The sequence below is a fragment of the Ruditapes philippinarum genome, unplaced genomic scaffold, assembly GCF_026571515.1.
Source record: "Ruditapes philippinarum isolate M1 unplaced genomic scaffold, ASM2657151v2 ctg3047_1_1_1_1, whole genome shotgun sequence".
Taxonomy (NCBI): Eukaryota; Metazoa; Mollusca; class Bivalvia; order Venerida; family Veneridae; genus Ruditapes; species Ruditapes philippinarum.
In genome coordinates, this window is record NW_026860700.1 from 209,174 (window position 1) to 222,322 (window position 13,149).

At 31.3% G+C, this 13,149-nt stretch overlaps 1 protein-coding gene across 1 annotated transcript in view; it reads right to left on the reverse strand.

The window, feature by feature from the left end:
* The window catches only part of LOC132713109 (cell death abnormality protein 1-like), a 54,992-nt gene that overhangs the window by 25,243 nt on the left and 16,600 nt on the right, over positions 1-13,149 (reverse strand). Inside the window, exons 8-10 of the mRNA XM_060695579.1 lie at positions 12,045-12,194; positions 5,934-6,071; positions 5,264-5,395 (exon numbers count right to left, since the gene is read on the reverse strand). Coding sequence (XP_060551562.1) covers positions 5,264-5,395; positions 5,934-6,071; positions 12,045-12,194 — 420 coding nt within the window. The remainder of the gene's footprint in view (positions 1-5,263; positions 5,396-5,933; positions 6,072-12,044; positions 12,195-13,149) is intronic.

Consider the following 13,149-nt stretch of genomic DNA (forward strand, 5'->3'; position numbering starts at 1 on the left):
ATCACTTAAAGATATAAAACAATGTTAACAGTTCATGTTAATAAAAGGAGGTAATTGAAAATTTATTTCCTATAAAGTCTAAGTCAATTTTTCAATAAGAAATGAATGCATTTATTTTAATGATTACATGTAGTGTGGACAAATATTTGCAGTACATATTTTACATATCCTTTGGTGTTTGAAAATTGTTATAGAAGCATAACAATGTACATATACAATATTTCACTTTAGTGTCGTAACAATTTTAATTACAACATACAGGATCATGAACTTCGTTGGAAATTCAATAAGTTATCGACAGACGAACAAAATGTAATCTGGCTTGTATCAGGGTGCAGACGAAAACCCAACCCCATCCAGATAAAAGAAACATCCATGCTTTTTAGAAAATGAACGTGAAAATGAATGTGTAAAATCTAAAAGCGAGACTGTTAAGTTTATTTCCAATTCAACTGTTTTACATTAAATTGTTCTACAAAAAATGCGGTTCATGGGATATATGTATAAAGCGACCACGCTCTCCAGTTTTTTTCTGCACTGAATGCATTGGGCATACGATTTATTTCAAACAAATTTTTATTAACTAAGGTCTTGCAGACACCCTGCTTTAGTTTGATAAAAGCAATTGTTAAACGATAGGCGAATGTTGTAACATAGAGAAAAAATATATATAATTATATATGATAACCAATGTCTTTAAGTTTAAACCTAATTTTACAGATAACATGGTAACTCAAAATACATATATTTTCTGTTTAATCAATAATCGAAATATTTCTAACGAAGTTCGTCAATATTATATTGCATCTTGTCAAATTATAGCCCTAGAAACAAAGTTCGTTCCAAATCGGGGCCATTGGTTTTCTTAATATAATATTTAAATAAACACTATATAAATGATCTTCCCTAAAGCTTTAACGAATAGACCTTAAATATTTAGTATGGAACATTTTCTTACGGACCCCTACCAAGATTTACCGAATTATCACAATAGTGAAATAAGGTTGCATTATGTTTGTTGTCCATATATCAAAACTATTCAACGTTCATCTAAAAGTTTTGAAAAAAATCATCATTGAAATTTGTTTCGTATTGTGTCTGGTGAAAAAAATATTCTTAAAGATCAAGTAACTCAATTTTTTATGATTTTAACAAATATGATGCCCAATGAAGATTTATCAAAATTGTAAGTTCCAAAAAGCATTATTTGTAAAGACATTACCAAATTTACATTTCATGCAAATATAGACAGGTAATTAGAAATTTATTTTTGATAAAGTCTAAACCAATTTTTTATAATAAATGAAAGCATGTATTTTATGATTACTCATAATGCGTATCAATATTTTCAGTACATATTAAGCATATTCTTGGATTTTTGGAAATTGTTTTAAAAGAATAATTATAATCAAATATACAATTTCACTTAAATAATGTTACATCCTTAATAACAACATACAAGGTTTTTAAGATTAAATTGTAAATGGAACCTGCTACATCAAATTTCAAGAAATAGAGGACATTTGTTTGTGTGCGTGTTAGATGAAATTTAAATTCATCGAGTGGGCTTTTAAAACAGTATTCTCACGAGTGGCGTAGCAGCGAGTGAGAATATTGCTTTTAAAGTTCACGAGATGAAATAAAATTACATCTTACACAACGAACAAACAAATTTTCTTTTTATTTCATGCTTCAAAACAAGTTTAAACGAAATTGCCTTAATATAAACTATAATATCAAAATCAGTTTTCTACACGTTTAGCCGCTATGAGTCGAATTTCTCATGAAATACAAGAAGCCTTGGGCTGAAAAATAAGTTCGACAATCAACGTTAAATGGCGGTGGTAATATTCATTTTATTAAAAAATATTAATCATCGTTTGTTTTAATAACTGAAGGATTGTTAGAGACAATAAATAAGTGTTGGCAAATCTGTAACATTTAAAAAGCGGCTAGGAAATTGGAAAACATGGTATAGTTGAAAGGCTGCCATAGGAGCACCGGGTTGTTTAGTTATTTTTTGGGCTGACGGCCGCCATTGCGTTTCAAGTTTGCATATTGCATTAGGCAGTTATTGCTCGTGGGATACTTTAATATGCCCAAATGTCATCAAGAGCTGTTTTGCATGTGGAAGGAATTGTATTTTTCAGACTGTAAAAATGAAACAAAAGATTCAGAGACGATATTTAATGATTGGTAATTTGAATGAATGAAGTGAGTTTTCTTCTTTTTATTACTTTTGAAATTCAAGTTATTTATCAAGTTTAGCTTTGTGTTTCTCTAAACTGCCCTGACAATGTCAGAATTGTCAGAGAAAAATAAAATTGAGGTACCACATGGGAAATAACTTAAAAATTGAGTTTCGTCATTGAAAAGTGTGAAATTATATTTTGATAATTTGATTATTTTGAAAGTGTATAGTTATATAACGAACTTCGTACGATTTAAGATATAATAGGATCCTACAATGTGGCACATAACTCAAAAGTGTGGTATTTATAACTGCCGTCTAAGAACAGTTATCCAGTTCATTAAAACTTATGCATTTCACTTTGTTTGACAAACCTTTCGAAGTTTCTCAGTTCATTTTTCACATTGTGGGTTAAAATCATTGCAACGAGAAATAATATCTTCAAAATTTGCGTATAAATTCAAACTACATTATGTTTAGTTTCAAAGAAAAAGCAATGGCCAAAGAGACGTTTGAAATTTTCCATGTACACATATTACCTTATAAAATGATACATGATCGGTTATAGTATAAACAAAACAAAATTGTAGTGTCACTTAGCCTTGGTGTACACTGAAAGTGTGTTTTGACCCAGTGCTAATCATTAACAAACGTCAAAAGTTTTCAAAATGTAGAGATAGATACACATCTTTTCGATATGCTACAAGTAAATGATACCTAATTTTGGAGTGATAATTACTCTTTTGTTAAGTCGGTAGCTACTTTACGACATGCAGTCAGAGGAAACGTCAAATAAAATGCTACAGCAGATATCTAATTATGGCTCGCAAAGACTGCACGATAATCAAACTGCACAGACATTTGTGCATTATCTTGATAAATAAAATGAGAATAAAGAAAAATAACAAACCTATTTGTGTAGCTTATTCAATAATGAACATCAAAAATCAATATCTACACTGTTCTTAATTCGAGTTTGTAATGTTTGAAATGTGGAATCCTACTTAAGCAAGTGCTAGGGACACGGACGGTTTTAAGCGTGGAAGACACCCTTAACGCATGTTCCGTTGAATCTGTCACATGGCTCTTCCCACACACTTATCACATACTTCCTGACATTGTTTTCCCCATTTTTCAGGATTATACTTACTTTAACATTGATTTAAAATGATATCGACATGTATGATAACAAACTTGCATGAGGTACTTTTGGTTGGCAATCAGTTTCAAGTGTCTTAACAAACGGGTTAAAATTAAAACAGTTGAGTGTTTGTCATCACTTTAATGTTAAGAACGTTAACAGGGTGTCATTTATCACCAGCCTTGAATTAATACAAGGTTAGCTTTTAAAAAAGCTAGCAGCGACTCGCTTCGTAATTTTTTTCCAGGGGTGTGTTTAAATGTAAAAAATGACAGTTCTGTTAGCTGAAGAAACTTCAGCGAACATCATAATAAAAAGTGACATATAAAGTTATGGAAGCCAGTTCTCTCAGTTAAATAAAGAGGAATATGAGTATATATGAAGATGCATGTAAACAGATCGAATGAAGTCCCTATGTCTATGCACATTTACTATATGGCCTGTTGACCTTGACCAAAAACATGTTAGATTAGATAGAATTCATAAAGATGTATCTTTATAAGAAGTTAAGTTGTAATATGTTATTTAGTATTGGAATGAGTGACAGACACAAGTCCTATACAGGAATATATTACTGAAGAACTCTCTTGGGCGTGGGTGAATTCACGATTCACGGGGCATGATTTACATTTGATTTGTACAAGTTCAAGGTATTGATACATATTCAATATTAAAGCTGGAGGCATTGAAGTTCATATCTATAAGACATAAACATATTTTCCCTAAGCATTTTTATAAAAATTATGTCCACTTCATCTTGGTATGTGAAACATTTTAAACAAATGGATATGAAGTAGATACATGAACAAAATTTTAAAGTGGTCAACAATTTCAGCCATTAATAAGGTATAAAGGTGTGCGTATGTGTTTCTATATAAGACATGTCCTTGATCTATGTGTAGAACAATAAAAACAACTATGAAAGAGGACTCCTGTAATGTGGTTAATGTGCAGTCTTGTGTTTCATAGATATCATTTAAAGAGAAACTAAATTAAACATAAGGGACAAAAGATGAATAGGGACCCCAATTCCTGTTTATGCTCACCAGAGCACAATTCGCTCATAGTAAGCATAAAAGGGAAATATATTGTAAGAGGGCTTGGTATAATGATAATCTCCTGTACAAAGATTCAACGATAATTATCAACACAAATAAAGTTTATTCCTTTTCCCTATATATCTTATACTATCCCAGATCCCGGGCGTCCCGGATCCCGAATCCCGGGATTTTTCCCCACCGGAAAGGATAAAATGACCGGAAAGAAAGAAAAAATTCACAGAACCAGATGTACACTTGTGTTAATTATCCAAACGAAAACTAACTACAGAGAAAACAGGTGAAATCGCTAAATCAATAGTCGGTGTAAATATGATTTATTGAAAAGAATTCATGAAAACAAAAATTTTAATCATCATTATATCTTTGCGATCAAAGCAATACTTGCTGCTTTTTAAAAATGGTGTGAACATTGAAGGTTTTTTGACGCTATATAAGATTAAATTTGATTGGCTTAATAATTTTGGATTCCAGCCCTGGCATAAATTTTGTAGAAAGCTGGAAGCCGAGGTTCGAGTTAATCTTTGGATGGATTCGGAGTTTTAGGTTGTTTCTCAGTAAAATCCTAACGTATTCTGTCCGTTTTGCTTTGTGCATGATCAAATGCAAAAAGTGCTACAATAACCAATGCAATTTGATTATACCATGTGATTTGTATTGATCAGTGTAAAGTAGATAGTATAGATTTAACATTAAATGTATTATCGCACTTGCCATATTGACCTTACTTATTTCTTAGCGCTAAAAAGTAATTAATCAAGGAAAAAAACATGACACAGTTCTATAATTGCATTATTCTCATTTAACACAATTACAAAATGAATAACCTTTATAAAAAGTAATAGTAATTAAACGTTACAAAATTAAACGCACCTTCCAAGCAACTGTCTCCTTTCCAGCCAGCTTTGCAATTGAAACAGATTCCTGTTTTCTTTTCACAAACATGGACACAATTATCACTGCAACGGCTTTTACATTCTTTGCCAAAAGTCCCATTGTCACATTCTAAAAATAGTTACAACAACTTTAGAAAGTAAAAGCAATATTTATAACAGCTTCATCAGCAAAGCTATGAATATTTATCAGTTTACGTGAGTAAAGTCTTATGAGATTTCATGTGGCATATGCCTAACACATTTGAAATTTTATTTGTTTAATCCTGTGACTAAAATTAAGTTGTAAATGGCACCTGCATAATCAAATTTAAAGAAATATAGTTTCTCTGAAATATGTATGAAAACATGTGTAAAGTTATATCAAGTTGAAAAACTTAAATGTCTCAAACGGAATAACTAATCTATGTTACATATAACATTTTGTTCGTTTCTCAAAATTATTTAAACAAGCTTAAAAGCCATTAACATTGGTTGATAGTGTAAGTTATCACATTAGGACTATCTTGAACAGCATTTAAAAGTATAAAATCTTATTTTTTTAGTTTAGTAACTCGATATGAATGTTACCACTTTTTTTTTAAACATGAATGATTTCAGTATTACAGTTATAACTTTACACTCTGAAACATCCTTTTAATAAAGAATACCAGTGTGGCAATCCCATGTCTTCTTATAACCTGCAGCACATCCATCTTGACAATATCCATTCACATGATTACATGGTGAAGTTAAACATTTCCCACAGTCATTTGTACAGTTTATGCCCCATTTACCATCGTCACACTCTGTAAATATGTTAACAATTTTAAACAAAATGTAAACAAACAAGAGGGCCATGATGGCCCTTAGTTGCTCACCAGAAACAACTGTTTTTTAGTGTTAGAAAGCTCAACTTTAACTTGCCCATGTAGCTATATACTTTCACAACATTGATTGTTTTTTTTCCTTCATAATAAACCATATGGCCAAGATGACCATAAATAACTCATATGGCCCACCATTCATTGTCCACTTTATAAACTGAAATATTTTTTAATATTTTGGAAAAGCTTTATTAAAAATATTTATGTTGCAAGTGTATTCCTATGTAGAATAAATGCAGAATAATTGACCAATAGAGCAGGGGTAATTTTGAAAGCCTTTTTTTTCATAACTTTTGTGAATGAATACACAAAATGTCACATGAAAAATATGTAAGGTGAAGATGTTTGAAGTAACAATGTTTTTACACATTCTATATGTTAATATAACTGTACCCCAAAATGACAATAGGTAAAACAATGTAAAAAAAATCAAAAGGTCAGCTGATATCAAAACTCAATTCAGCATCACAAATTACACCCCTTGTCCAAATTACAAGTCTGTATGTCAATAAACAAGAAAGTAGGTCAAATGATATCAAAGAAATCAAAGCAGGTTAGCTGATATGAAAATTCAATTCAGCATCAGAAATTACACCCCTTGTCCAAATATCAAGTATATACATAAAAAAATCACATAAGTGATATCTGATATCTCAACTCTCACCTATGCATATGAAACATCAGGTTCAACAATGTCTCCAAAAATTAATTGAAATGTGCTTTCTCCAAGTTTGAATCCAATTCAATAAAGATTGAAAAAATTAAAACGTTTTTTAACAGCATTTAATATAAAAAAATGAGCATACAAACTCATCTTTGTTATTAAAGTGCAGAAAACAAAATCTTTCTTTTGGCCTAATTATATTTTCTGGGGGAAAATTCTGTTCACTGACCTACCAATGACCCTATAGACAGTTTCTGATGCAACTTTATTTTTTCTATACCATTGAACTTTGCCATAGTGCATGTCTAGTAAGTTTTGGGATCAGGGTTTTATTTTAGCAGGTAAAATGAAAAACTATGTGCAGATATGTTTACAGTTCAGATACAAAGCATAATTATTGATTCAATGTGAAAGTATTCAAACTTGAAAAAAAGCATTTAGCTGTATATTACCTATTTCTGAAAACATTTATGATAAATCATCACTATAAACTTTGTTGTTAATCATTATGTTCAAGTGATTTTGTAAAAATTAATTTTTCTCTTCCCATTGGTCCTGACCTCAAATAATTTCATCAGTAACAGGTCATTACTCCCAGCTTAGCAGATCACATTTATGAAAGACATTCCAACATAAGTTGTTTCCCTTTCATCAAATTTCATATTTGATCATACTTATAATTGCTACACAGTATCTTTGTAAATATAAAATAAACATGTTTCAACTTCACACAAAGCTGTGTTTTAAATTCTACAAACTATAGGAGGTTACAATATAGATATATAGTGTCATTAAAAAAACTGGCACTTATTTTTTAAGAAAAGACCAATTTTACTAGACCCGTAATAGGGCACACAGCTTCCAATAGATAATTATACATTCTTTTGTTCAAATTGGAAATACATTTCAATAAAGTTATATGATAAAAATATTTTACCCAAAGATGAGCATAGTATATATTTAATCTATAATTTGAAGAAATGCCATGGCCTGGGGCATTTTAGCTAATCAAATTAATATGAGAAAATTTGATAGAAGACAACATAAACTCGGTACAGACACTGTTTGCCGATCATCAATCTTTTACTTCCGTACACGATAATGTTTAAAGACTTATCTATTTTTAGCTCTAGAAGCCCTTAAAAGGGGCAAACCAAATTAATATGATGATCATCCATCTATCAGGTCTGTAGGAGGAGATATTTAAAGGTATTGTTTTTATTTTTAGCTCTAGGAGCCCCTAAAAGTGGCAAATCAAATTAATATTAGTTAACTTGATACAAGGCTACCTATTATTGCTACCGGTACATAGTTTGGTGAGCATTCATCCATTAGTTCTGTAGGAGATGACTATTAAAGTTTTTTCTATCATTAGCTTTAGCTATTATTAGGGTCCAATCAAATTAATATGGGCAAATTTAATAAAAGACTACCTAAGAATGCTTAAGACAAACTTTGGTGATCATCCATCTATTAGTTTTGTAGAAATGGACCTTTAAAGTTTTTTTTTCTAATTTTAGCTATAGCGGCCCCTAAAAGCGGCCAGTCAAATTAATATTAGCAAAGTTATTAAAAGGCTACCTATGAATGCTACAGACAAAGTTTGGTGATGATCCATCATTTACTTTAGTAGAAGAAGATGTTTAAACGTTTTTCTATTTTTATCTTTAGTAGCCCCTAAAAGGGGCCAATCATATTCATATGAGCAAACTTGATAAAAGACTACCCAAGAATGCTGCAGACAAAGTTTGGTGATCATCTATCCATTAGTTCTGTAGAAAGAGACGTTTAAAAGTTTTTCTATTTTTAGCTTAAGCAGCCCCTAAAAGGGGCCAATCAAATTAATATGAGCAAACTTGATAAAAGCTACCCAAGAATGCTACAGACAAAGTTTGGTGATCATCCATCCATTGGTTCTATAGAAGAAGATGTTTAAAGGTTTTTCTATTTTTAGCCCTAGAGACCCCTAAAAGGGGCCAATCAAATTAATATGAGCAAATTTGATAAAAGACTACTTAAGAATGCTACAGACAAAGTTTGGTGATCATCCATCCATTAGTTCTGTAGAAGAAGATGTTTAAAGGTTTTTCTCTTTTTAGCTCTGGTGACCCCTAAAAGGGGCCAATTGTAATGACTTGAGCAATTTCAAGTGTGACTGTCACAAGGATGCTTCAGACCAAATTTGAAGTAAATCTGCCCAGCAGCTTCAGAGCAGAAGACGATTGTTGACGCATGACGACGGACGACGGACGCCGGAGTATCCCCCTTTGATACTAATAGCTCACCCTGAGCCTTCTGCTCTGGTGAGCTAAAAAGAGGAATTATTATACATATATAGTGGATATTAAATGAGTGTAGATTTAATATTAAATTTATTGAACGAGTTGAATGAAATCGTTTTATGCGAACCTCTGGCGAGCATAATATTGTTTTATCATACACCCGTGCCGATTTTGCGACTCCGTAAATATGGCATTGCACGGCCGTGCATATATTTTGACGTGACGTCATTATCGTTATATAGCGTACAGACGCGCTAAATGTTAGCGTAATACGTAATAGACCGTCATTTAAAAATTACTCTTATTTCACTTTCAACGGTTTTTAATTTAAGTACGTGATAGATAGAATATTAAATTCGTTGAATAAAATAATATTATGCTCGCCAGAGGCTCGCATTATATATTTTTATTCAACGCGTGCAATGAATTCAGTATTGAACTTACACACATTTAATATCCTCTAAATATCGAATATCTAAATTAATCTTATTAATCTATCGATATTAATTTAAAAATAATATGCATAACAAGCGCTTTTATTAATTTTATTTTTATTTTAATCACTACATTAACATTTGCTTCCTACGACTTTAGATATAACACAATTATAAAATAAGGCACATAATTAAAAAGTGTTGCATTTATAACTGCCGTCCAAAAAGAGTCAACATTAAGTTTCACTGAGTTAACGACTTTTTTAATGTTTTTTTTTCATATTTCGGGCTAAAATGAATGCACTGAGAAAAAATAGCTTCGAAAATTCAATAATGTTCAATCTCCTATTAGGTTCAGTTTCAAAGAAAAACAACAATATTTAAATAGACATTTGAAATATTTATGATCACATATTTCCTAATAATATGAAATATTGTACATGATCAGTTGAAATTTAAACAAGACAATTTTTTAGTGTTTCATCGCCTTGATATGCACTGGGTGTTTTGACCCAAAGTGAATTATCAACAAATGTCAAGAATTTTCAAAATGTACAGCTAGATACTAGACAAATACTTTCTTTATTCTTATAGTAAAAGTTACCTATTTTGGAGTCATTTTTAAAATATAAAATACTCCTATGTGAGTCAGTAGTAACTATACGAGACGAAGTAAGAGGAAACGTAAACTTTCAGAAAATATAATATCGTATCTATATTCTAAATAAGACTTGTAAAAATTCATGATACTGGGGCATTTCATAACAACCAACAGCAAAATATGTGAAATTTCTTAATATAAAGGTAAAGAAAATAACAAACCTCATTTTGTAGCTAATGGAATAGGCAACATAAAAATCATCGTCTTCAATGTTATCAACTCATTTTTATATGCCCGAATACACAAAAAATAACGGATTAAGAGAAAGACTTTTGAATTGTAAGATCAAAAAAGTAAATAATAAACAGAATATTAAAGTTTTTCTATAAATACAGGATTTATTTTCATCCAGTCGGTTTGAAAATTATCATATTTCACTCGTGGCTACCACCACTCATGAAATATTTATTGTTCATACCACTCTATGGAAATATATCCTATATTTGTAGAGAAAACTTGAATATCCTCCATTTCTTATATACTAGTAAATGAAATAATTAGATGTATTGATGATATAAGATGTTTATTTACATACTAAAACTTTATTTTTCACTGCAGTGAAACATATTTTCTGTATTTTCACTAGTGTCTTGCTGGACTACTTTCTTCTAAATTCATCCAATACACAAAATTTAAGGGGAGGTCTTTCAGATTATAATGTCATAAATTCGGGCATATTATGTTATACCCCCTGGCGTCCAACCGTCAGTCTGCCCGTCCGTCTGTCCGTTAGCAATTTGGTTTCCGGAGCTAAGCTTAAGTTCAATTTTGCCTACAATATTCAAACTTCATCGGAAGATTGTTCATATTAGGTAGAAGACCACATTTAATTTTGGGGTCACAAGTTCATAGGTCAAGGTCACTATTACCTTAAAACCGAAAACAGTTTCCGGACCATAACTTAAGTTCCATTTGGCCCACAGTATTCAAACTTCATAGGATGATTGTCCATATTAATAAAATACCCCTATTGATTTTGGGGTCATAGGTTAAAAGTCAAGGTCACTAATATCTAAAACTGTAAACAGTTTCCGGAGCATAGCTTAAGTTCTATTTGGCCCACCGCGTTCAAACTTTATAGGATGATTGTCCGTATTGGGTAGAAGACCCCTATTGATTTTGGTATCAAAGGTCAAAGGTCAAGGTCACTATTACCTAGAAAATAAAAAAAACAGTTTCCGGAGCATAACTTAGGTTCCATTTGGCCCACAATATTCAAGCTTCATAGGAAGATCGTCCATATTTGGGTAGAAGACCCCTATTGATTTTTGGGTCACAAAATCAAAGTTTAAGGTCACTACATGTATTACCTAAAAACTAAAAACAGTTTCCGGAGCATAACTTAATTCCATCTGGCCCAAAATATTCAAACTTCATATGAGGATTGCAATTTGAAGGAGGTAATACTTTATTTGATTCACATGTCTAGCAAATGCTTCATCCTAATTAAAAAAAACACAACACTTTCAGGCATATAATGCTCCGCCTAGCTTGTTAATTTGAATTTTATCTTAACATTTATTTGCTTGCGCCAGTGATAGCGATACGGACAGAAGCTCACACGTACCACCTCATTTCATAATAAGGCGCTACCAAACCGAGCCTTCATCGCGTTTAATTGTGTCGTTTAAGGTGTTCTTTAAGAATTCCGTCATTTCTTTTGTGCGCATTTGCTCAAGAGTCACTTTAAGACATTAATCGTGTCGATAAATGGATCAATAAAAACATCCAGCTTGGTTTTAATATAATAATAACTTACAATAACTATTGATATAAGATATTACTTTACAACCAACATGGTAAGACATGTAAATTTAACTTAAGAAAGTAAGAAATAAGATTAAAACGGCATACTTATGTCACAATGGGATCCTCGATATCCAGCTTTGCAACCATTTACGCACGTACCGTCCACGTAATCGCATATTGCATTCACTCCTGGCCTCAAACAGTTGCTGTTGCATCTATTCTGACAGTCTTTGCCATAATATCCATTATCACACTCTGGAAAAAATATTGAACATTATGTTTCCTTTAACTTTAAAATTAATATAATTCTTTGTCAACCTGAATTTAACTATTAAAATTTATCACGGACATAAGTGAACGCAAAAGTAACATTATATATAAAAAACAATCTTAGTCTAATTTTAGGGCCCGTCTACATCTATCCAAGTCTTGAATGCAAGTATCATATTCTCTTGTATTGGATAGTGTAGACACCCTACTTGAATGAGTTTTAAAGAGAAAATATGTGACATCCAACAAGATAATTCCTTGCAAGAAAGTTAGAACACGTTCTATTTTTCTACAAGTTTTGGCTGTCAGGACACTGATAACACCGGTTTGACACAAAACATGTGCCCGAAGGTTTCATAGTGCTGTTATTTTTATTATTTTCTGACTTTTTGTTGTTGATTCAGTGTACATGTCCTTTGAATTTCAGTTAATGATTACAATGTCTTGGTTAAAGGAACAAATCAATACGCTGATACACAGAAGAGCAAAAAACAATAATAAAAAGAGCTCTTTTTCAAGTAGAGTCAAAATGGATTTTAAATGATCTTGTTCATTTATTAAATAACTTTCATCGAATAAAGAATTTGCATCGAAATAAATTTTTGTCACATTTTTTTCAATTTTAAAAAAGAATGAACGCATTTCATTTACTCCATTCTGTTTTAGCAAATTGCATCATTTTCCCGCTTTTTTCACATATTTTACAGAAACATGATAGTCTTGCAAAGACAAAGGTATAAATCCTGGTCTATCTTAATGAGACATTTCAGTTAAAATTGTGCCTGAAAAAATGTTGAAAGGGCCATTTATTTAGCTTATCTAAATGTGACATGTAAGAAACTTGAATAGGTGTAGACACGGCCTAAGACATATTTAAATGAATCTGGATAAAGTATGGTCATTCGGAAAAATTAATCACGACAAAATTACAAAATTGCAG